The sequence below is a fragment of the Azolla caroliniana genome, unplaced genomic scaffold (genome assembly GCF_043228905.1).
Source record: "Azolla caroliniana isolate FFs.n. ecotype wild unplaced genomic scaffold, voAzoCaro1.0.p SCAF_2, whole genome shotgun sequence".
Classification (NCBI taxonomy): Eukaryota; Viridiplantae; Streptophyta; class Polypodiopsida; order Salviniales; family Salviniaceae; genus Azolla; species Azolla caroliniana.
The window spans coordinates 2030964-2055583 of record NW_028230437.1 but is presented as its reverse complement, the minus strand read 5'-3'; the positions used below and the strand labels follow the sequence as shown (position 1 = coordinate 2055583).

Here is a 24620-nt window from a genome sequence, read left to right as displayed (position 1 = left end):
GCAAAAATGAGCATTATACAGGTAATGTATATTATTTGACTATTTCCACACCCCTCTCTTTTGGTCTTGTCTACAGCATGAGGTCCACATATATAGCTCTTCTACAAAGTATTTAGCAATATTTGTTGGATCTACAGAATATTTTGCAATTTTGTCAATTAACTGACAATAACTCCCACTTTTATACCTTGGTTTACAGGATTTTTACAATATGAAAACGAGGATTTACGAGGTAAATATCTTATGTTTTGTGGGTAAGGAATATTATTCTGAACTTCTTTAAGACCTTCATCACTTAATTTATCATCCTGGATCTATACACAGAAGGTTACAATAAACCAGGTATGGCCCATAGAATGAGTTGATACTATTCCAGCACAAAAATAGCTGGTGTTATCCAATCTCTCTTAAGATTGTAGGTCTTTGTTTTTGCAACATAGCATAATCTGGTAATCTGGAAGTGTAAAATTGAGAATATTATACCCCCATATACTGCCGAAGACCCATTCTGGTTAAATGTCACACTGCTGGGAAGCATTCCTTTCCATCTCTGATTGTTTGCTGTGAAGAGGTTTCACATTCTGTCTTTCCTGGTTATGACCTTTAGTAATTTGATGTGTACAGTACATAGAGCTGCTTTAAACAGAAGAGCACGTTGACAGGCTCAGCGCATTGATAGGATGATCGAACAACCCATGCAACTTTATCAAACCCCTTCCAAGACTTATAAATACATTTCTGGGTATCTATGTGAGTAAAACGCTTTTGTTTTGTCAGAACATTTGATAAAAGAGACTAGTTGAGCCATCCCCAAATGACTTTAAATCTGCTGGCTTCACAAATGCACGACAGAGTGGACATGTCCTCTCCCTTTCAAGCCTGATTAGAAAAAGAATTCAAGTGTTGGCATAACTTTAGAACAGAACATCACCATCAAACCCCTTCATTCAATACAAATTTAGCATACCATTCAGAGACACAATCTTCACAGAACATATGTTTGCAGCTGAGCAAGATTGGTGCATGCATTTTTTCTTGGCATATTGCACATATGTCACCTGCAGCAGTTACCTACCAATAACACAACTGATTAGTTAGGGTCTGCTCAATTGAGAGAAAGAAATGAATTCAGAATATTATCCCATTATCTATTTTCTGTATTCAATCATTTTCATAAAATTTGAAATAACATTATAACGCACAAAAGCTTCTTAAGAAAATATGAAGTTCTTTTCACATGCATTCATTCATCGGGATGATGCACAAATACCTCTTCTGCTGTTGCATATGAGCCATATTGCATTTCTTTCCGTGACAGTGCTTTTACAGCAGCAATAAAAAGATTAACCTGAAAGAGTGCAGAAGTGTGTTCACATCCAGGCACATCAAGGCAAATATATTCCAGTATTGTGAGCTGTAATGTATAGCCACCTTCTCCAGTAAGTACGTGAGCTTGAAAGTAAGGTACAACCCCGTTGTTAAGGATGAGAAGAAACTTCCATAGTCTTTGTTCAAAAAGAAGCGATACCATACAGGTGTCGGTAACAAAGCTCGATAGAGCAATATGAAATACTCAATTAGAGTAAGAAGCTGACCCTGGATGTTGCAAATATCAACCAAGATTTACAAATCTCCCTGTCTCTTTAATAAATTCAAATGCTGATATGAGAAAAATATACATATAATACAAAACAGATTCCAGAAATCAATTCTAGGTGATAAAATAGATTCTAAACGTTTTGGGAACCTGATTGAGGGGGATATAATAGAACAAAAAAAAAGCCACGTTGAAAGTTTATAAACATTGAAGTATAGTATCCAAAAAATCTGTGCCAGATATTTAGACCTGTAGACGATAATTACGACCCCTTCTGTTTTTGTAGTAGATAAGAAGCCACGATTTCAAGACCATGGCTCCTTGTCTAACCAGTATATCTGTCGGGGAAGAAAAGATTGTCATTATAATCACTACGGAAAGTGCCAGATTCATTCGTAATTCACTAATAAATCCTTTACCGTTCATCAAAATAATGAAAACTGCATGCCAAAACTCTGGAACCTCCTTGGGTGGCAGCATTATTAGAGACCTCAGTAAATCTTTTGTACACCACCAGTATACAGCTATGATCTGCATCAGTAATAGTCCTCCGCCAATGCCAATAAAAACACTTTTCCTCTCACCCTGCAAAAGCACACGGGATGAAGATTATATATTTAAAATATATTTATAGTTTTGCCTCATTTTCTTGTTTTACTTTTTGAATGAGTATCGGAATATGGATTAGAGACTTATAGACTATATAGCAATGGAACTACAAATATGACCGATTTAAGAGTGACATAATTTTGTATTGATATAGCTAAATAATTGGGAGGACATAAGTCCATATTTAATAATATCTGAAATATTGAGAGGAGAAATGTCGGACATGCAAGGTGTCTCCAATAGCATTTAGAATATGGCATATGAGAAACAAGAGAAAAAAGAAATGCATATGAATGAAGCCCATCATTTCAGAGACAACTAACACAGACATGTTATTTATGGTGATTCACATACATTGCATTCTCAAAAAGATAAAATACTTGAAATATATCAATTTTCAAATCCTACTTTGAATACAATGCCTGTTGTATCTCTACAACCATAATTGAGCCAAGTTCTCTTAACAAGATACCGATGCAGGGTGGAAGAATTCAAACATTTAGAATATGGCATATGAGAAACTAGGGAGAAAAGTGCAGTGGCTGTGGAAAGCAAGCTTGCTTCTAGCAACAAGAAAAAAAAGAAAGAGACGTGAATGAAGCCCATCACATTTAGATACCTAAGATAGACATGTTATTTAAGGTGTCTCATATTGATGGATCCTTAAAAAGATAAAACATTTAGAATATACAAATTTGGAATTCAGCAATCAGATTTTTTTCACTGTGTATGATAGGATGCATATTGAATCACGTTGTCTTCTTTTAATTGTCTAGTTGGCAAGTTTGACTCAGTTTAAAATGTCACTCTAATCTCTATCCCTCCCTACCACTGCCTCTCCCTCTCATAGAATTGAAGATAAAATATAATAAATTTTAAATTTTAAGAGAAGATGCACAAAAATGATATAACTATAGTCTACAATATATAAGACAACCAGTTTTTGGATTACCCACAAGCTACAATTAATAAACCATAGATAGACATGTACGTTGTTGCATGTTGCACCATGGAATAAAATTGCCTTTGTCAAGCCCCCTTGTGTGAGTCCCTGAACCACACCGATAAGCCCCGATCTCCAACATACGAAACCTTACTATTTGAGGAAGTTAGAAATATTGAGAATCGATTAGATAGGTATATAGAGTTACAACCACAGAGATGGATATATGAAAACAAAACTTCTATTACATATGAGAGTAGCTCACAATGATAGTTCACCCATGCACTCACACTTTAGAGCTTAGATGGGATCTGAACCAGCTCACTACAAAATTAGTGGGGATTGATGATCAATCCAACCACTGTGTAAGAAAGTGGATTATATTCTATGTTTGGTCTGAGTATAACATTAAATGTGCAAGTCAGTTGATAGTAGTGGAGATATTCATTTTCTGCGAACTGACTTGTCAGTTAATAGTAGTGATACTGAATCTCTGTGTTTAGTACATGCATGAAATACGGGGTTCTTGGCAATGGCCATGCAACTCTGATTGTCACACCTCAATACCGTTGTCGTCCTTATTGGAACCGCCACATCCATAAGGATTCTTCTTAGCCAAACTACCTCTCATGCCGCTATGCATGCTGCTTTGTATTCTACCTTTGTTGAAGATAGTGCCATTCTTGGTTGTTTTTTACTACTCCATGAAACAGCTCCAGCGCCTATTGAAAAACAATATCCAGAAACTGATTTTCTGGAATCACTATCTCCAGCCCAGTATGAGTCAGAATACCCACTAAGTTCGTCAATTGTTGGCTTGTAGAAGATTCGTAATTTAAAGTACCCACAATGTACTTTAATACACGTAATGCAGTTTTCCAATGAGCCTCCTTTGGCTTGTTGCTGAATCGACTCACCACATTGACTGCAAAACAGATATCTGGCCTAGTGTTGCATAGGAAAATTAGACTTCCTACTAGTTGTCTATACTTCCTTATGTCAAACATTGGTGACGGGTCTTCTTGGGATAGCTTGCAATTTGACTCCATTGGAGTCGACTTTGACTTGCTGTCCATCATTCCAAAGGTCTTCAAGATCTCTGTTGCATACTTTCTTTGTGACATAAAGATGCCAACCGAGGTTTGCCAAATCTCAATTCCAAGGAAATAGTGTAGAATCCCCAAGTTTGTCATTTCAAACTCAGTTTTCAAACACTCTTGTGTTTGGCCAATACACTCTTCATGGTCACCAATAAGTACTAGATCATCCACGTAAATGATGATGATGACTTGTTTCCCGTCCTTCATTTTGACATACATACTTGCATCCAAAGCACATTGCTTAAAGTCGATTGATCGTAAGAAGTTGTCTATCGTTTTGTTTCAAGCTCTTGGTGCTTGCTTTAGACCATACAACACCTTCTTCAGCTTGCAGACTTTGTTTTCTGAATTAGGCACCTCAAACCCTGGTGGTTGATCCGATTGATCCGAAGCACATTTCTGAATGGGCACCTAAATGGATGCCCATTCAGAAATGCCGATTTGACATCCATTTAATAAATTGGCCATCCTCTTGAAGCAGCCAACGCTATGACCATTCGAATTATTGACATGCGAGTTGTTGGGGCAAATGTTTCTTGTACATCGAACCCTTCAATTTGGGAGTATCCTTGTGCCACTAGCTTGGCCTTGAACTTCTCCAAAGAACCATCAGCTTTATACTTTACTTTCCACACCCACTTGGTGCCTATCACCTTCTTCTTTGTTGGCCTCTCTACCAACTCCCATGTGTCATTTTTCATGATGCTATCGTATTCTGATATCATCGCCTCTTTCCACTTCGGGTCGGCCATGGCTTCTTCCACCGAGATCGGCTCACTCACTAAGCCTATGATGTCCACCATCAGAGCCATGTTGAGAATGTGGTCAGAGGTTCTCCCTTGCTCCTGTATTCTTCTTGATCTTTGTAATCCATTAGTTGAAGTTTCAGGAAACTCAACTTTAGGGGTATGGTCATTGAAGAGTTGTAGAGCCCACTTAGGTATTTTCTTTACATGTGGGACTGGCATAGGCTGAACTAGCGAGCCATTACCGTCAGATGGTTCAGCTTCCTTTTCTGGACAGTGGGTCAGGATTGGGTGGAATACTTCAGCTTCCTTTTCTGGACATGTGTAACTTGAGAATCGCTGTTCTCAGCTAGCTGTGGTTGTTCCTCGTCGAACACCACATCACGGCTTGTCAATATCTTTCTTGCCTCTGGATCGTAGAGCCGATAGGCCTTTGACTCTTCACTATATCCGAGAAAGATACATTTCTTGCTTTTAGCATCCAACTTCTTTCTACTCACATCTGGAACATGTGCATAGCACGTACACCCAAAGGTTCTGAAGTGTAGCACTGAAGGTTTCTTGCTTGAATAAGCTTCTTGGGGTGTTTTCCCTTGAAGTGCTTTCGTGTAGCTCCGATTGAGGATGTAAGCTGCTGTATTCACTGCTTCAGCTCAGAATGGGTCAAGCAGCGCTTGTGCCTTCAACATAGACCTAGCCATCTCGACAATTGTTCGGTTTCAACATTCAACAACACCATTTTGTTGTGGGGAGTAGGCAGTTTTAAGTTGGCGCTTAATTCCATGCTCTTTGCAATATGTACTCATAAAATTCTATTGATAAGAATTCTCCACCTCGATCAGAGCGTAACTCCTTCACTAACTTTCCAGACTCTCACTCGACAAACTTATGCCATCTTTTGAAGATTTTAAAAGCTTCAGCTTTCTCCCGAAGGAAGTAAACCCACATCTTTCTACTGCAGTCATCGACTAGTAGCATATAGTAGAGAGATCCACCCATTGCATGAGTCACCATTTTCCCAGAGAGGTCAATGTGTATTAGCTGTAGAGGAGTCTTTGTCCGATTTTGACTCTCTTTTGGAATGGCTGATCTTTGATGCTTGCCCATCATACAAGCATCACAAACATGACTCAAGTCAGATAGGGTTGGCAACCCAACTACCATATTTGACTTCTTCATCTCCTTCAACATAGCAACATTGAGATGCCCAAATCTCTCATGCCATTGCTTTGTGTTAGTACTTGTGTTGTGGTCAGTAGAAATCGTAAACGCGCTCAGCTCATAGAGATTGTTGCGCCTTACCCCTATTCCTACAACCTTGTCAACAAAATCTGTGATTTCTGCACCCGACTTCTTGAATCGAACATCAAGACCCTTGTCAGTCAGTGTAGAAATAGACAATAGATTCTTCTTGAGATCGGGCACGTACAACACTTGAGGGAGATGCTTTGTCCCACCGGTCGTTGCTTTGAGAGAGACCGTTCTGGTTCCTTTGGCTGGACATCGAGCATTTTTTCCGACCACAACATTGATGGGCTCTTGTAGAGGTGTCCAAGTCCCGCCGGTCGTTGCTTTTGAGGGAGACCATTCCGGTTCCTTTGGCTGGACATCGAGCATTGTTCCCGACCACAACATTGATGGGCTCTTGTTGAGGTGTCCAAGAGTTGTACCAGTCACGATTACTGGCCATATGTCGGGACGCTCCACTATCGAGAATCCAAGAGTCATCGACAACTTGAGTGTCAACTGAAGAACACACTTCTTCAGTTGCAACCCATAAATCAAGCTCATGTACGACGTTGATGGTGGACTCGGGCTCTATCCAAGAAGTCTTACTAGAACCATTCTTCTCATCCGCCATCTTCTTCCGAAAATCCTTGATTGTGTGACCCATCTTGTCACAGTAGAAACATGATCCATTGAACTTCTTCTTCTTTGGAATCCTATTCGCATTGTTTGAATTGGATGCCCCTTTACCCTTAGTCCTAGAGACAAATGCCAAATCTTCCCTTCCTTCTCTTGTCTTCAGCTGAAGCTCCTCTTCAAGCACCATTGCACTTAGTTCATCAAATTTTAAAGGAGTGGGTCGAACCTGAGTGTTCAATGTTGTCACAATGCCATCATACTTGGAAGGAAGTACTCGAATGCACCAACGAGCCATATCCTCTGGAGAGACAACTACTCCAACAACTGCCAGCTGATCTTGAAGATCCTTAATCCTTTTTACAAAGGATTCTACTTTCTCTCCATCAGCGAGATTCTCTGCAGCAAGCTGATTTTCGAGGTTTTGTATCCTTGTATAGTTTCTGGTTTCATACTGGCTGGCCAATATGCTCCAAGCTTCATGTGCCCTGGTTGTATGTTGCACTAATGTTAGTACAGAGTCACATACACCAGTGACTATGGTACACAGCGCATCAGCATTCCTTCTCTTCCAGGTTCGAAGTAGATCAACATTTGGAGGGATTGATGGGGTAGGGTGTGCAGGGTCAAAGGTCAGCATGGGCTCAGGGTCTCCTCCTATGGGTCCCATGATTGTCTCCAACAACTCGTAGGAGTCCAAAATGGCAGACATTTTGAACTTCCATAGAGTGTAGTTGGTTCCATCTAGCTTTCCATCAGCCAATGGAGGTGGCCGAATGTGCAGTGGAGCAACTGCAACATTCATGGACAAGGCCATTGATACTCTCTCTCTCTCTCTCTGTGCTGCTAGACAACAACTACCTGTATATACTTAATCTAGATCAACCTCTCAACTTTGATACCATGTTAGAAATATTGAGAATCGATTAGATAGGTATATAGAGTTACAACCACAAAGATGGATATATGAAAACAAAACTTCTATTACATATGAAAGTAACTCACAATGGTAGTTCACCCATGCACTCACACTTTAGAGCTTAGATGGGATCTGGACCAGCTCACTACAAAATTAGTGGGGACTGATGATCAATCCAACCACTGTGTAAGAAAGTGGATTATATTCTACATTTGGTCTGAGTATAACATTAAATGTGCAAGTCAGTTGATAGTAGTGGAGATATTCCTTTTCTGTCAACTAACTTGTCATTTAATATGACCCAACTCCCTAGATATAGGCTAGAGCTAGATAATACTTATCTTGAAGTCAATGGCACATACTTCAAGACTAAGTACATCGTAACTTGCCCACAAAATATTCTAGTTGACTTGATTAGCCAATCCTATTACTATTTCGCTCTTTCCTAAATACATTGTGTCCTACGCATCTACGGTTCCCTAGATTAACACCTTATCGACCCATATGGTCGAGTTGCACACTAGTCGCTCCTCATTTGGGGCGCTATCACAAAATTTGCACTCAAAGAGCACATATGGGGATAGATTTACAACTTCGAGCTGATCATTGATTATATCTAACAGAGGAGCCCTTACAAGATGCTATTTTAAGTTTTAAAAATTCATCAAACCTTAGAAATATATGAGTTTATGAATTATAAAAGCTAATATAGGATGCATTTGATGTTTGTTTCAGTATACGTAGAGACGGCTCTTTTAGGTGTAAATGATGTGATGTAATTTTATGAACAATAAATTGTGATGTGCGGGATCAATTACTCATCCTCGGTAACTGTAGAGAAGCATACCTTTAGAGCTGTCTGCTTCTTCAGAAATTCATTTGATTTCATCATTGCATAGGATAGCCACAGAGTTAAAAGAAAGCCTGCAAACCATGAAATAAAATAATTAAGGATTAAAAGCCTTAAATAACATTAGCAAATTCCATATAATAAAATGTGATCAAATGTAAATGAAACGAAAAGAGATAATGATATCTACAAAAGGACAACTCATCCAAATATCATTTAACTGCAAACTCAAGATTAGCATAAACATATCATGCACAAACTGGAAAAGACCTTTGTCATCCCCATTAAAGTTTCAATCATGAGATGAACAAATAATACATATTACCATAGTTCCCAAATTAAATTGCAATGAGATATCTCACCTCACTTCTATATTTATTTTTTTACTATAAAAATTATACTTCTATATATTTTGACAGTACAATATACATAAGAATATTATTATCTCGCTGGTAAAAGTTGTTGGTCAATTCAGAATAAAAATTCCATGGACTTGAACAGAAGAATTGGCAAATTTGTGATCCAAATACTGTTTTGGCATCTTATTTGTAGCATGACCACATGTCACTGTATCTTGCATCCCTTGACTTGAGTAAAAATATCAAAACTTCTTTTTACCAGAGCTATGCTTGCAAATCTCTGTTCATGCAAAAAGTATCCTATCATACAAGTAAACAAAATGATGCTGATTTTGATAATGATCCTATCATATGAATCTAATCATTTGCTAAGGAGCTTGATGAATTACTTTGTAGATGTCGCAGATGAACACAGTTGTAAAAAGCAAGCAAAAACACCGAATTTGTGGCAACAAAATATCAGAAAACTCTCTTTCTCAAAAAATTATAATATGCAAAATCTGCTCGTGAAAAAATATTCTTGCAAAATTCGTCCAAGGTAAGGAAACAAATATGACGGCGGTCCTATTATAGAGATATATTTAATTTTGGCAGTTTTCATGAAATAAGACCATGGAAATTAAGAAAAAAGAATAAATTGTGCAATCAAAATATCAAAAACTTATATTTGTACCAGACCTATGATGGCAAAATCATAGAAGGTAAGGAAAAAATATCGTCAATTGCTTTCTAATTACTGTGTGGCATAAACTTAAGGCAGCAGAGGAACCAATAAGGGACAAAAAAAGAACACTGTGCTAACCTTGCAGATGTTGCCTGATGAAGACTGTCAAAAGAAACAAGCAAAAAGGAAGAATTTGCTCCATCCATCTTCCGATCAACTGTAAGTCGTATCTCTGGTTCATAACAGGTTCAGGTTCTGCCGTTTCAGCTTGTGACGAAGAATCATTTCTACTCGCTTCAGAGACAGTGACTGGAAGCAATGAGACAACAGCAGGGGAAGACGAAGAAGAAGGAGGAGGAATAGAAACAGACGATGAAGAAGAAGCAGCAGAAGCAGAAGCAGAAGCAGACAGATTCGTTGAGGAACTAACGCTGTTATCATCAGGTATTCTGGCAAGTTCCATGTCCTCCGATCTGATGATGCGTATAGAAAGCTCTCCATCTTCTGCTGTGCTAGAGGGCCTAATCCGATCGATCAAAATGGCTTCGCTGTTGTTAGAAGGTTGTCTGAAGAGGCGAAAAATCTCCATGACTCCATTATGGATAAGATTGGAAGGGAAAAGGAGCGAGTAGGGCCGCCTTCTGTGGGGAACGTCTGCAGAAGGATCCATGGAAGCCGCAGAAAAAGAACGCGCACAGAGAGAGAGAGAGAGAGAGAGAGAGAATCGCAAAGAAGAAGAAGAAGAAGAAGGAATTTCAATTATTTATGAACGTATACCCTTTTGAAAAAACGGAAGATAAATAGATTACATAATTAAACAAATAAAAACAATAATAAAAATGTACGACTTTTATAATCTCTAAGAAGAAACACACATAAAGAGAGAGAGAGAGAGAGAGAGAGAGAGAGAGAGAGCACCAAGATAGATGTAGCTTAGTTGATAAGGTTGCCCAATGGAGATGGGGGATCATGGGTTCAACCCCTACATTCCACAGTGGTATATTCTAGTGAATTAAGATTATTAAGAGAGGAATAGATTGGGTTCCTAGCCAAAGACATACTATGGTAAGCAGATTAGTGAAAAAAAGAAAGATAGGGGGATCATGGGTTCGACCCGTGCATTCCACGATGTATTCTAGTGAATTAAGTAAGAGAGGAATAGAGAGGTTCAAAGATTGGGTTCCTATGGTAAGTAGATTAGTGAAATAGAGACGAGGGGTCATGGGTTCAACCCCTGCTTTCCATAGTGGCATGTAATGAATTAAGTAAGAGATATGTGTGTGTGGAGTAGTAATAAAGAGGTGAGATAATTGGATTTCGAACCCAATACATACAATATATGCTAAGCAAATTAGCGAGAGAGAAAGAGAGAGAGACCCATGTCTCATTGCATGAAGCGCTCACTCTTATTATTTGTATGGATATCATCATCTAATAGAGAGCATTGAATTCTTTGCGAAAAGAGTTTTTCGGCTATCTTTGGCTAGATTGGAAATGGGAGATTCTACTTTCAATTTAATTGATTGTTTCGTTTTGGGATCATCGAAGTGGGAGATATAGTTGATACTCGATCTCAAAGAAATTTGGAGTTTGTTGAAGCACAAAAATTACTACGCACCTCACCCAATTATGGGGTTATTTGGCAACAACTCGTACAAAATATCACAATTGATGCAAGGTCCTTTACCTCTACAAACATAAGCAGTAGTGGGTGATTTGTGTTTACGAGGTCAAACACCATTTCTACAAATAACTAGTAATCTCTTGTAACATTACTCCATCAAGTCTCTTTGATTGTTATTATCTACGACTAAACAGTAATGGGAAGTACATAACTATGATTATGGGTGGTAGCAGATCTTAAAAAAGTAGTTGGGTGCCTCGTCAAGGGACTAGTCAAAGTAAGACGTCCTGGTTGGGGGGAGATGCATGGGCAAGCTTGAATCAATCCCAAACTTAAGCATGAATGTTCAACTAGTCGAAGAAAGAGGCCCTTTGTTGAGGGGAGATGTGTCATTGTATTTGGCGTTTTCGTGACTAGTAATCTCTTGTAACATTACTCCATCAAGTCTCTTTGATTGTTATTATCTACGACTAAACAATAATGGGAAGTACATAACTATGATTATGGGTGGTAGCAAATCTTTAAAAAGTAGTTGGTATTCTAAATTGTCATTTGTTGTGAAGGTCTTCATTTGGAGAGCTTTGATAAGGGGTTTGCGTTTAGGATTAGCTCTAAAGTGACATGGACTAGCAATGGGCAATTGCTTCTTTTGCATTGTTCAAGTGGAAGATAGTGCTCATTGTTTCATACAAGTCCGATCGATTGTCATGTTTGGAGTTACATTTCTTAAATTTGGAAAGTTTTGTCATGTTGTTGTTTGACACCTAGACAATGGATGTTTGCACAATTCACACATGTCGACCCAAAATCAGAGATAAAGATTATTTTCCTATTTCTGAGATATTATGGATTGGGTCATAACTAGGATATGTACATTGTTTTTATATTTGATGGTAGGCATGAAGTCAAAACATATCTACGAAAGTTGAAGGGAGGACAAATGTGGCGATTTTCTTTATTGGAGCAAGTAGAAATTATTTCTTCGGTGGAGTGTTCATCTTGCCTATTAATAATTCATTATGTTCCACCGCCCTTGTAGTGGTGACCATAGTCCATTGTGATACCCATTGTGTGTAGTTTTTTTCACACCCCTTTATTTATATAATTGTGTGTTTTCACCCAATAAAAGAACAAGAAAACTTCACCTAGGAGAAACTAGAAGGTCATGTGTGCAACCCCTACATTCCATGTTGGCCTCTAGCAAATTAAGAAAATTTATATTAAGTAATGGAGAAGTTCTATGAAAGTTAGGTCTCAAACCCAATATCTAGGCATTCTAATAACTTACCACTACGGTAAGCTAATTAGAATACAAGAATCAAAAGCTATATCAATTCATTTGGGAGAGTGTAATTCAACTTCTAAAAGATTTTGCAACCAATCTTTTTTCGACTTCATAACACACAGGTGCTATCTTTTCAATGCGAATGTTACACATTAATTTTCTTTCTTTTTCTTTCCTATCCTTATAATTGGGGCATAGTTCATGGAAGGGATGGATGAATGGATAAAGAAGACACAAACTAAGAGAAGGAGATGAAAATAACATATGAGGAAGCAAAAGATTGATCTTAATAATATGTAAGGGGAGGATATAGATATGGTATGGAAACCATCATGCACGCATATTATGGCGAAAGGAGAGAAGGAGGAGATGAAAGATCAATATTGGAAAGTAATTCATGCAATTGCAAACCAAGCACCACATGATATTTTACCTAACAATATAGATATAATGAGAAATGTAGAAGTCGATGATATTATAGAGGTGGAGATGCCATGTAGGGACATAAGGTTTTTTCTATGTTTCATAAGTGACATATTATTTTCTTCTTTATTGGGAAAAATTCTTTGGTACGTGGCAATTGCGGGGGAACAACTTTGGAGGAGTTGACACGGGCGGTAAAGGATCTCCAGATTGCCCAGGCTCGGAGGGAAGGTGGCAAACAGGCTCGTGACCGACGGCCTCCGGCAGGAAATAGGTGCATGTGGTGCGACGAGGTCGGCCACATCCGGAAAGACTGCGGGGACTTTGCGGAGGCTTTGAGAAGCCGGGTAGTGTACCTGTGGGAGGGTCGGGTGCACGCCAACGATACCCGGAGGGCCCTGAACCGAAACGACGGGCGAGGAGGAATGAAAAGGCTGATTGAAGAGGCGGCGGCCTGGCACGCGGAGACCGTCCACTACTCGGCATCAGCCGATATTCGGGTCGGAGGCAGCGAGGCCCGGAAGGAGAGCAAAGTCGGGTTCTGGCCGACAATGCTGGAAGGCCTCGCCGGTGCCCGACTAAGGAAAGACAAGGCGGACCGCGCGGAGAAGCAGGTCCAGGAGGTAACCGGGTGGAGTGACCCGGTCGAAGAAAAGACGAGTTCTGTCGAAGCAGCTTGCCAGAACTACGAGGCTCTGGTTGAAGACAAATGGGTAGGTAAAGCCGGAGGGGCCGGACCCTCACAGAGATACGAAACCCGATTCGGGCCGAAACGGAGCGAGGCTGGTGAGACCAGTCCCGGGATAACCACAAGAAGGGCGGATACCGGTTGGGCACGGAGATTGAAAGGACCACGGACCTACGAAAGGTCCTGGAAGAACGAATCCTCGACAACAAGGTGGAACTGTCGTTGCGGGAGGTGCTCGGGATCGCCAAGAAGGAGTTCCACGACTCCATCGTAGACTTGGTGAAGAGGAAGAGGTTGTCGATGGAGACAGAACCGGAAAGGCCGGTGGAAGTGTGGACGACGCACATAGAGGACATGGCGTTGGAAGACGAGTGGGCGGAGAGCCACTATTCGAGGCCACACTGGGCCCGAGCGACCACGGAAACCCCGGTGAAGATCGGAGGTGTTCAGGAACCGGTGGTGGCGCTGGTGGACCACGGTTCGGAAATAAACCTCATGTCCATGGACTTCTACAAGAAGGGGAAATGGCCGATCAACACCAAGCACGGGTGGAAGATACGGGCGGCGACGCGCGCCACCGAGGAACTACACGGGGCTTGCCCAAACGTGCGAGTCAAGATCGGCGACGTCGAGATAGACCAACACTTCTTTGTGCAGGAGACGTCCTCGCACCCGGTCATACTGGGAGAACCGTACATTACGGTAGCGCGGATGGAGACCAAGGTGCTGGACAACGGGTCGGCTTACGCGAGGGTCAAGAGTCAGGACGGGCGTCATTCGGTCCAGTTCCTGACGGTGCGACCGAACCACAAGCGAAACCGCGAGTCCCTCGGTGGCGAGAACCGAGAGGATTTTTAGAGAGGATTGTCAAGGCGTGGGGCCGCGATAGTACGGACACTCCGGGAAAACCCCACAAATGTACAATAGAGGCGAAATCGAAGAAACCTTGTACCATAAGTAGGAGGTTTTGTTTCTCCGACAACGGAGGGTGTACGATAGTCGACGTCATTGGCCGAGAAAAGACAAGGGCGGAAGAGCGACTTCAGGCGTGGGGAGTTCTCAGGCCCAGCGAGGAAATCAACGGAGCCGTGGAGGCGGTCTCCTTCGACGATACCTTGGGAATACTGCGAGAGGTGGTCGGAGAGGGCCTTAAAGAGGACCAGACAATACCGGTTTGTTCAGAAGAGATGTACGAAGTCATCGCGGACTTCAGTCGGGGGCTCGAGTCGGATCGGACGGCCCGGGTTAACACGAAGTACAAGACTGTGGACCGGAAGGTAAGGCCAGTCGCGGCACCCTTACCGAAGGGTAGCAAGATGCGAATCGAGGGGGTCGCATCAGACCCCAGTTTACGAGATTCGGCCTACATAGGACACACCTTCACCGACAGAACGCTACGGGAGCTCAAAATCGGTGGGGGCGGGTTCCTACTGCTGGCGGAAGAAGACTGGTTTCGGAGAATGCTCGGAAGGCACGGGAAAGCCTTCGCATTCTCACCGGAAGAGATCGGGTGCGTAGACCCGACAGTCGTGAAGCCGATGGTGATATTCACGGTACCGCATGTGCCATGGAATCTCAAACCAATTCTGGTATCGAGAGCTCACATCCCGGAGCTGATGGAGCTGTTGAGGCAAAAAGTCGATATGGGCATCCTCGAACCGTCGAGTGCCCCGTACTCGAACCGGTGGTTTACTGTACCGAAGAAGAACGGGACGTTGCGCTTCATTCAAGACCTGCAACCGGTCAACAGAGTGACCATTCGGAACGCAAGAATCGGACCAACGATAGACGAGTTCACGGAGGCCTTCGCCGGAAGGTCGATCTACTCGGTCGGTGATCTGTACTCGAGGTACGATCAGTTCCAACTGGCCGTAGAGAGCAAAGACATTACGACGATGCGGAGTCCTCTCGGCATAGTGCGGATGTGTACCCTGCCACAAGGAGGGACGAACTCGGCGGCCCACATGGTGAATGCGATGAACAAGGTGTTGAGGGATTGTATCCGGGACATCACCATGCCGTTCTTGGACGACATCCCGATCAAGGGATGTCCGGTGGAGGAAAAGGACGAAACGATCGGACCGGACGGATGCTGGAAATTCGTGGCGACACACATTGACGACTGCGAGAGGGTGCTGCAGAGGCTAGAGGACGCGAGGCTCACCTTCTCCTGGGAGAAATCGGCCTTCGGGCAATCAGAGATTATGGTCGTCAGACATCTATGCGGACTATATGGCCGGAAACCGTCTCCGGCTAAGGTGGAAGCCATCTCCGCAATGAAGCCCGACTATAACTCGGTCACGTAGGTACGGAGGTTCTTGGGAGCATGCGCGTTCTACCACATATGGATCCCGCATTACGCCCATGTTGCCGAGCCGCTATACGGGTTGCTGAAAAAGGGGCGAAAATTCGAGTGGCGAGACGAGCATACGGAGTCGGTCCGAAAGATGAAGGAGGCTCTTGCTGCAGCTCCGGCACTCCGGAAGGCTGTCTACGAGAAAGGCACTCCCATCTACATAACGGTAGATACAAGTCCGACCGGGATTGGATGGGTCGTCAACCGAGAAGATGAGGACGACATTCGGTTCCCAATCCGGTTCGGCGCGAAGGTCCTCAGCGGGCGACATCGAGGATACGCCCAAGTTAAACGCGAACTCTGGGGTATCGTTTCGGCGGTGAAGGCCGATAAAGACTATCTGATCGGGACAGAGGTGATTATCGAGACGTACTGCCTGCCGATTCTTGGCATGGTTTCCGGATGCGCAACCTCGGACCTGGAAATGCTCATGTGGATAGCGTACATCAAGTCCCTGGATCCGGAAATACGACACATTTCCGAGAAAGACAATGCCATGGCCGACATGCTTTCGAGGGCGCGATTCGACGACGAGGGCGGCATGGTTTCGGAGGACGAGGAAGTCGGCGTGGACTTCTTTGAGGCGGCTTACGTAACAACCAAGGGGGGGAGCACTCCGACGCTTAACGATTTCAACGAGAGCAAGTACGACGGGGAGTGGCTGCTGATTGGGGGATTCTTAAGGACGATGACGCCGGACGCGTCATGGACAAAGGACGAGGCCAGCCGGATCCGGAAGAAAGCGTACCGATTCTTTCTCCGGGACGCATACTTGTGGAAGCACCCGAAGAAGAGAAACGACATCCCGCTCCGAGTAGTGGCGATGGAGGAGGAACAAGAGGAGTTACTGAAGGTCTACCACGACAGCCCCTAGGCTGGACACCGTGGGACGTGGGCCACGTTTGAGAATCTAAAGGGGAAGTACTGGTGGCTGGGACTGTATCGGGACGTGCATCGGTTCGCGACAACTTGTGAGAGCTATCAGATACACTCCATAGTCCGACATCGGGACGAGCTTCACCCTACGTACCCTCCAGCCATCCACTTCAAATGGATGGTAGATTTGGTGACGATGCCGATGGGCGTAGGGCAGCTGCGATATCTGGTGCTGGCCCGGGAGAACCTGACGAACCAGGTGGAAGGCCGAGCCCTACAAAACAAAACGACTGCGGCCGTGTGTCGGTTCCAGATCGAGGACGTGATATGCCGGTACGGGTGTGTCGGGAAGATCGTGGCTGACCGCGGGGAGTTGGACGCCGAAGAGGCCGAGGAGCTGTTCGAACAGTTAGGGGTCAAGCTCTCGCTCACCACAACGTACAATCCAGAGGCGAACGGGAAGGTGGAGCGCGGACACGGACCGATCGTCAAAGCGCTAGTCCGGGCGTGCGGAGGCCAGGTCGGGAACTGGCCGCGACTATTACCTTATGCCTTGTGGGCGGACCGGACAACGCATAGTTCGGTAACCGAGTTCATGCCGTCAGAGCTCATGTTCGGACAGAAGCCGATCATGCCGATGGAATGGACGATCTCCTCTTGGGCGACAGTGGACTGGAGAGACGAGATGAGCCGGGAAGAACTGCTAGTGGCGCGTATACGGCAGCTCGAGCGGAGGCCAGAGGACGTGGAACGAGCGGCGGAGAGACTTCGGACGGCGAGGATAAGGAACAAAGCCCGGTTCGACCGAACGCACCGGCTCAGACCAAAGAAAATTGAGGAAGGCGACTGGTTGCTAGTCTACGACAACAGCCTCGACAACCAGCACCGAGCAACACGGAAGTTTGCAAAGCGGTGGTTCGGGCCTTACGTGGTAACAAGCGCCAACGACAACGAGACGTATCACTTGGCGGAACTCGACGGTACGAGGATGGCGATACCGGTAGCAGGGAAGCAGATCAAAGCATTCAAGAAGCGTCACAACGGCGAACCGGATCTAAGAGGCCCGGACAGCGACGACGAACAGTCCGAAACGGAGGACGAACCGATGGACGAGGAACCGGAACCCGGACCGGTTTTCTCCAACCAGAACCCAATTTTGGCGCATACCGGTGGATGCGCGGTTAGGTGGGGGCGGATGTCGTGAAGAAAACCGTCCCTTAGCGCAATCGGTGCAAAGCGCGCGTGAACCGGCTCTTCACGCGTGCGCTCCCTTTAATGTATATAATAGAGAACTAGGTACAAAGGTATATCCTAGGTAGTTAGATTCGGCAGGTAGGAAGTTAATGAGGGAAACGGCTCCCTTCTTGAAGCGATAAGAGAGAGGGAGACGCGGGGGAGAAGGGGATCGCGCATTGAGGAAGACGAAGTGTTGTCGGACCGAAAGCGAACGCTTCTCCTCTGTTCGTTCTCCATCGCTCTTCTCTGCAGGTTTTCGGGAGGCTCGCGCTGCTTCGATGAACGCCCGTGTGCTTCCGGCAGCACCTCCATCCTATCCCCTTTCGTGCGCAGACGAGCAGGCATCGGCATCTGTTCGCCGGCTTGTTCGGTTGTAACCGCTCGCGTGCTCTGTTGTTTATTTGTCATTCATTAATATACAAACACTCGTGTCTCTCTGTCTCTGTGTCCATTCGTGTCTTCTGCGTCGATAGGGCCGTGTCCCTGTGTTTCTTCGCTCATACGTAACCGAGCGTCTCTCTCTTTCTCTTTCCCCTTCTATCACCTGCTCTTTGGTTCAAGACCCCGATGGTCCCGCCTCGTTTCTCCACGCACGCGCGTAGTAACGCGACGATGCGTTTCAACTTCAAAATCACATATCGACCGGGGAAGAAGCAAGGAAAAGCAGATGCACTATCACGGCGTTCATATCTTGCACCTCGTCCTGGTGACGCAACATTTGATAATCAAAAGCAAGTAATCTTGGGACCAACACGATTGCACACGACGCGGATTTTTCACACCCCGATGGATTCACGGATTACCGATGACATACGTGCAACCTTGAAGACGGATAGTTTTGCTCAAGACATCCTGGCGCACATTGATACTTCTCAGGCATCTTGTTCTCGGTCTCAACAACCAGGTATTGACTACCGACAATTCGAATATCATGATGGTTTGTTATTCTTTAAAAAGCGCGTATATGTCCCCGATTGCTCCTGTCGCCTTCAAATCATCCAACATTGTCACGACACCCATACAGCGGGACATTTCGGTAGTACTAAGACGTTGGAGCTAGTGCAACGATCTTTTTGGTGGCCCCACATGCGCCGTTTTGTCAACGACTACGTTCGGACCTGTGATGCTTGCTGCCAAGCAAAGATGCCACGACACCATCCATATGGCTTGTTGGAACCCTTACCGATTCCAAGTAAGCCGTGGCAGTCTATTTGTCTTGATTTTATCACAGATCTGCCGGTCTCGAAGGGGTTCGATGCTATCCTAACCGTCGTCGATCGATACACGAAGATGGCACATTTTGTGCCGTGTACTAAAGCCATCACTAGCGAGGAAACCGCCGCTCTTGTTATGTGTGAGGTATTTCGGAATCATGGCCTCCGAGACAGTATTATCAGTGACCGAGGCCCGCAATTTGTCTCCAAATTTTGGCAGCATCTCTTCAAGATGCTCAAGGTCTCCTGCAACCTCTCCTCCGGCTACCATCCTCAGACCGACGGGCAGGCGGAACAAACAAACCAAACACTGGAGCAATATCTCCGGTGTTTCTTGAGTTATCAACAGGACGATTGGGCCGAGATTCTCCACTTTGCAGAGTTTGCGTATAATAATGCTATTCACTCCTCGAATCGGGTCTCCCCATTTTTCGCTTATACCGGTTTCCATCCTCGATGGTCGGTGATCGACACTCCGGAGCTACCTACCAACCCTTGTGCCGAGGATCATTTGGAGAGGCTACGCAAGATCCAGATGGATCTCTCTACTCACCTTCGTCATGCTCAACACACATAGAAGACTTATGCGGATCGTCATCGGATTCCCTCCTCTTTTGCCATCGGAGATCGAGTATGGCTCTTACGTCGTCACATCAAGACTACTCGACCGTGCGACAAGTTGGATTATCGACGACTCGGTCCCTTTCGTATTACGGGTAAGATTAATGATGTCACCTTCCGCCTTGATCTCCCTCCGTAGCTTCAGATACATCCGGTTTTCCATTGTTCTCTTCTTGAACCTTATAAAGCAAACACCATTCCCGATCGTGTGACACCACCGCCGCCCCCGCTGGAGTTGGACGCCGGCCCAGAGTATGAAGTTGCTGCCATCCTCGATTCCAAACTTGTTCGCAACAAACTTTATTACTTGGTCGATTGGCTCGGTTATAGTCCGAGCGAACGTACTTGGGAACCCGTCGAGCATGTTGCCAATGCACAAGATCTTCTTGCTGATTTCCACCGAAAGTATCCGGACAAACCCGGTTCGCAATTAGCGCCGACTCGTTCCACTCGTCGTCTTTAAGGGGGAGATAGTGTCATGATATGGCAAGACTCGAACCCATGACCTTATGCTACATGGGTCGAACTCTTACCATTAGACTATGAATTGTAATTTGTAGGATATTATTTTCATTTATGCTTTATCATAGAAAATTGATGTATATTCCAGATCTCTCTGGAACATTCTAGAAGCTTTAGGATTATTCCTAAAAACACTATAAAAGGAGGCACAAGGCATTGTTTTGAACCAAATTGGTTAAACATCAGTCTTAAGCCTCTTAGCCGATTTGTACTTATCTTTCATATAATATAAGAGCTGCTATCATCATCCTATCTCTCTCTCTCTCATCTTCTCACTTCCTCTCTCTCGGGAATCTTACGCAGTCCCGTCCTCTTAGTACTAATAGTACTGCTCTTCTTAGTACTAATTCCATCTCTGCTTTAGTACTATTCCTGACAGTATGTTATGGAATACAACAATTAAAAGAGACCTATGCAACTAAACAAACAAACATAGAAGATGAGGTCATTTCATTGCCAATTGCATTGGGTGTTGGAAACCTAAAACATGGGGTTTTTGTAACAAGCTCAAACACGGTTGGGACAAGAGAAAGAAAGAAAGATATATTAACATCTTCTAAGACCAAAATTGGCCCATGAGACAATTGGTTTACAATACAAATGGGGTATTTACCCATTCATCGAAAGTAAAAATAAAAATAAATAGAACTTAAGCTAAAGAGTTCTAGCAAAAAATAAAAAACATGTTCCATAAGGAAATGACTTTATACTAGGCCTAGTTTCATATCCATCCAAGTCTCTTGAAAAGAAGCGAGAGGTCAAAGGGTTTTGATGTGGAGGTGGCCCGTGGTCCCAATGTAAAAGATACTGCAACCATAGTTGCTAGGTGGCGTAGCTCACGTTCCCTTATCTTCTTAATTGTTTCTACTCCACGTCGAGTTGCTTTGAAGCCCGACATCAGAGGGTGTTTGGTTGTTCTTTGCATTTCTGCTTCATCAAGGAGCTTGTCTTTTTCCTGCATCATATTTTCTCTTTCCTCCTTCAGTCGGTCGTTGTTCAAATGACTCTTCTGGACACTTTCTTCCATTCTCCGTCTTTCTTCGTCGGTTGTTTTCTTCGGTTCCCTTTCTCTTTCTCTTAATGCTTCTTGAGCGGCTAGTTCCTCCCTTAGTGTTAGCATTTCCCGTTCCCGCTCCGCGTCTTTCTCTGGGGATTTGCTGGCCTCCGGTTGTGCATCCGTTTTCGGAGCTTCCTTTTGTAGGTTAGCAGGTGGCATCGGCTCCGTTGCTTCACTTGTGCTCTGGCCCATACTAACCATGATGGTCATAAATTCTTTAGCCCTCTTCAGTTCTTCTTCCAGGCTCCAGATCTGTGCCCGGGCCTTCTCTAGTTCTTCGGTTGTGGCTAGCAACCGTTCCGCTAGATCTCAAGTTTGTTATTGTTTGTCATCCATCCGGTCAACCACACCGGATACTTGCTCTCTGAGCCACTTTAACCACTTGCGGTAGGTTCCACGTTGTGTTAGGGCAGCAAATTGTTGCACTAGCTTCGGTCTCCGATCGTGCTCCTCCCTGAGCCATTGGGTCAATGGTTCTTCTTCCGGTGTCCGCTCTGGACGGTGTTCCTCGTGTTGCTACGCTTGAAGACCCAGTGAGGTGAGTCATTCTGTAACCGGTTCTTGTTGAACCATTGTCACCGCTTCTAGTCTTCTTAATGACTCTTCCTCCATCCTGGGTTCCACCACCATTGAGCGGGTCTTCGGGGTACTGTCTGGCCCTGGACCCGATCCTTCCCCTTGCTGCTCATTGTCGCACTTCCTTGGGCGACGCTGGAGGGTTTTGGTTGGTTCTTCTTCAGCCTCTTCCTTCGTGGTTTCCTAGTTAACCCTCCGAATCAGGTCATTTGTGTCCCTATCATGCCGGTACAACTTGATTTTAATTGGTTTGGCCGTTTTCTCTAGTACTGGCTCCATCTGCTCCTCTCTCCAAGTCGTTTGTACTTCTTCCTGTTGAGACGAGTCCCATGTCGTCCATCTGGGGGTGTGCTTTGATAACAGTTGTTGCCATTTGGATGATTTATTCGGTGTGATTTCCGGTTGGGCTCGCTTCTTCGGCTTGATGGCACGTGTTGGGGGTACTAATAATGTTAGGCACTGTGCTAACCCGCACGAAGCTTTCTTCCCATCCACTACGGATGTGATGCCTGTCCGTAAAGAGTCGGCCACAATCACCGGATTCGGCCCTGTTTTTTGGCATGGTTGGTGATCGGGGATGCATGAATCCATATTCCAATAAAATGCGACCCACCTCCCTGAACATGGGATACTCGCCGCCCTGTGTTCGGTACAATTGTTGTTGATGCGACCGGGGCTCTGGCAAGCAATCAGACGAGAGCTTGCATCGTGCATTTGGAAATTTCTTCGAGGTCGATTGTTGATGTGACCTTGTCCGGTTCTTCGTGTGATGATGCATCCGCTACCCCGAGGAATCCTTCCAAGCCGTGCTTGCTAAGCCAGTCTCTGGTCACGATTGAGAGTGCCATTGGTCCTGTATCTTCGTCTTCGACTTCTCTACTGTGGTTGTGGGCTTGGGCTTGGTTGATCGCATGTGCTCGTCCGGAAGCCTGTGTGCTATGTTGCATTCTAAAGATCTTGTGTTCGTGAAATGAGACTCCTTCGTTCGTCCGGAAGTTTTGTGCCCCCATCTTTCGCCGCCGCCTCTTTTATATTCCTGCACATGCATGTCTTGTACAATAATAGCATTATGACTCTATGTGGTGCACTTTAAATGGGTTGACGTCACACCTTTTCATTGTGGCCGTTCAAAATCTCGAATAGTCTCAGTTTTTTTTTTTTTTTCCGTTTGTTCTTATTATAATTATAGCTCATTAACAACTAATACTAATATCCGTTCTCGACTCGTCCCCCACTTGTCCTCCTCACTCTGGCCAACAACGAAGAGGTGTGCCGAAAGAAGAAGTGAGAGTTGGCCTCAACCAACCAACAACTCATGAACTAACCTTTGAATTCTGACTACAATGATCGTGGCGGGATGTTCGTAAATAGCCGTGAAGCACATTCGATGTCGACACAGGCCCCGACTAACACCTCTTCTTCAGACAACGTATGGTTTGTTGACTCAAGAGCATCCAATCACATGACGTCCCATGAAGATTGGTTCCGTGAATTACGAAAGCCTGATCGACCCAACTATGTCGAAACCGGAGATGATACGACTCGCCCAATTCGGCATGTCGGAAATGATGGCAAACAAACCTACCTCAAGAACGTCTTGCATGTTCCAACCATCACGAAAAACCTGGTCTCGGTAGGCCAGATTGACGAATAAGGTATGCAAGTACGATTCAACAACGAAGGGTGCTTCATCAAAAGAGATGCTTGACTCATAGCTCACGGTCGCCGAGAAGGCCGAATTTTCATCCTCAAATTAGAGGAGGTGAAATCGGCTATGTTTGCAAAAGGCCTCAAAGTCGAAACAGACTTGAAACTGTGGCACAAGAGAATCGACCACATCAATCTCCAAAAGCTCTAGAACATGCAGCCAAAAGGAGTCATAATCAGACTCCCGACATTTACCGATAAAGAGATTATGGGCATATGCGAGGCGTGCCAATTCGGAAAAAAACACCGACATCCATTCCCAAAAGAACGAAATGTGAGTAAAGGGATCCTTGATGTAGTACATTTAGATGTGTGGGGACAAGCCGAAACGACAACATTCGGAGGTTGCCGCTACTATGTCATGTTCATCGACGACTTCTCCACGCACACCTGGATCTACCCGACAGAAGAGGGAAGTGTTCAGACACTTCCAAAAGTTTAAAAATGAAGTCAAAAAAGCGACGGGTCGGCACGTATGATGCCTTCGATCAGATGGAGGCAATGAGTATTTCTTAGACGAATTTACGTCGTATCTCCGAAAGGAAGGAATTCGACGAGAATTCTCGTGTCGACATACACCTCAGCAAAATGGTGTAGCCGAACAGAAGAATCGGCACATAGTAGAGGTTGCACGGGCAATGATGAATGAGAAGAACCCACCGAAATCGTATTGGGCGGAAGTGGTGAACATGGTTGTATATCTCAAGAACAGGTGTACAACCTCTAGGGTACACGATGTAACCCCTCATGAGAGTTTTTTTGGAAAGAAGTCGAATTATCACAGG

General features: G+C 44.5%; 1 protein-coding gene across 1 annotated transcript; it reads right to left on the bottom strand.

Moving 5' to 3' along the window:
- Positions 1-158: 158 nt before the first annotated feature.
- Positions 159-10389, bottom strand: LOC147867045 (uncharacterized). The gene is made up of 8 exons (XM_087314732.1): positions 9789-10389; positions 8625-8701; positions 2017-2182; positions 1847-1935; positions 1432-1596; positions 1271-1348; positions 968-1071; positions 159-879 (listed from the first exon to the last, which is right to left on the bottom strand). Exons 1-8 carry the CDS (start codon positions 10318-10320, stop codon positions 774-776), a joined length of 1317 nt encoding a protein of 438 aa, XP_087170858.1. The 5' UTR covers positions 10321-10389; the 3' UTR covers positions 159-773.
- Between the last annotated feature and the right edge of the window lie 14231 nt (positions 10390-24620).

Excerpts from the sequence above, each read along its gene's own strand:
- LOC147867045 (XM_087314732.1), bottom strand. The coding sequence starts at position 10,320 with ATGGATCCTTCTGCAGACGTTCCCCACAGAAGGCGGCCCTACTCGCTC. Across the intron at positions 1,597-1,846 it reads GTCGTAATTATCGTCTACAG|GGTCAGCTTCTTACTCTAAT; the intron begins GTCTAAATATCT and ends TGCAACATCCAG. Across the intron at positions 880-967 it reads GAAGATTGTGTCTCTGAATG|GCTTGAAAGGGAGAGGACAT; the intron begins GTATGCTAAATT and ends TTTTCTAATCAG.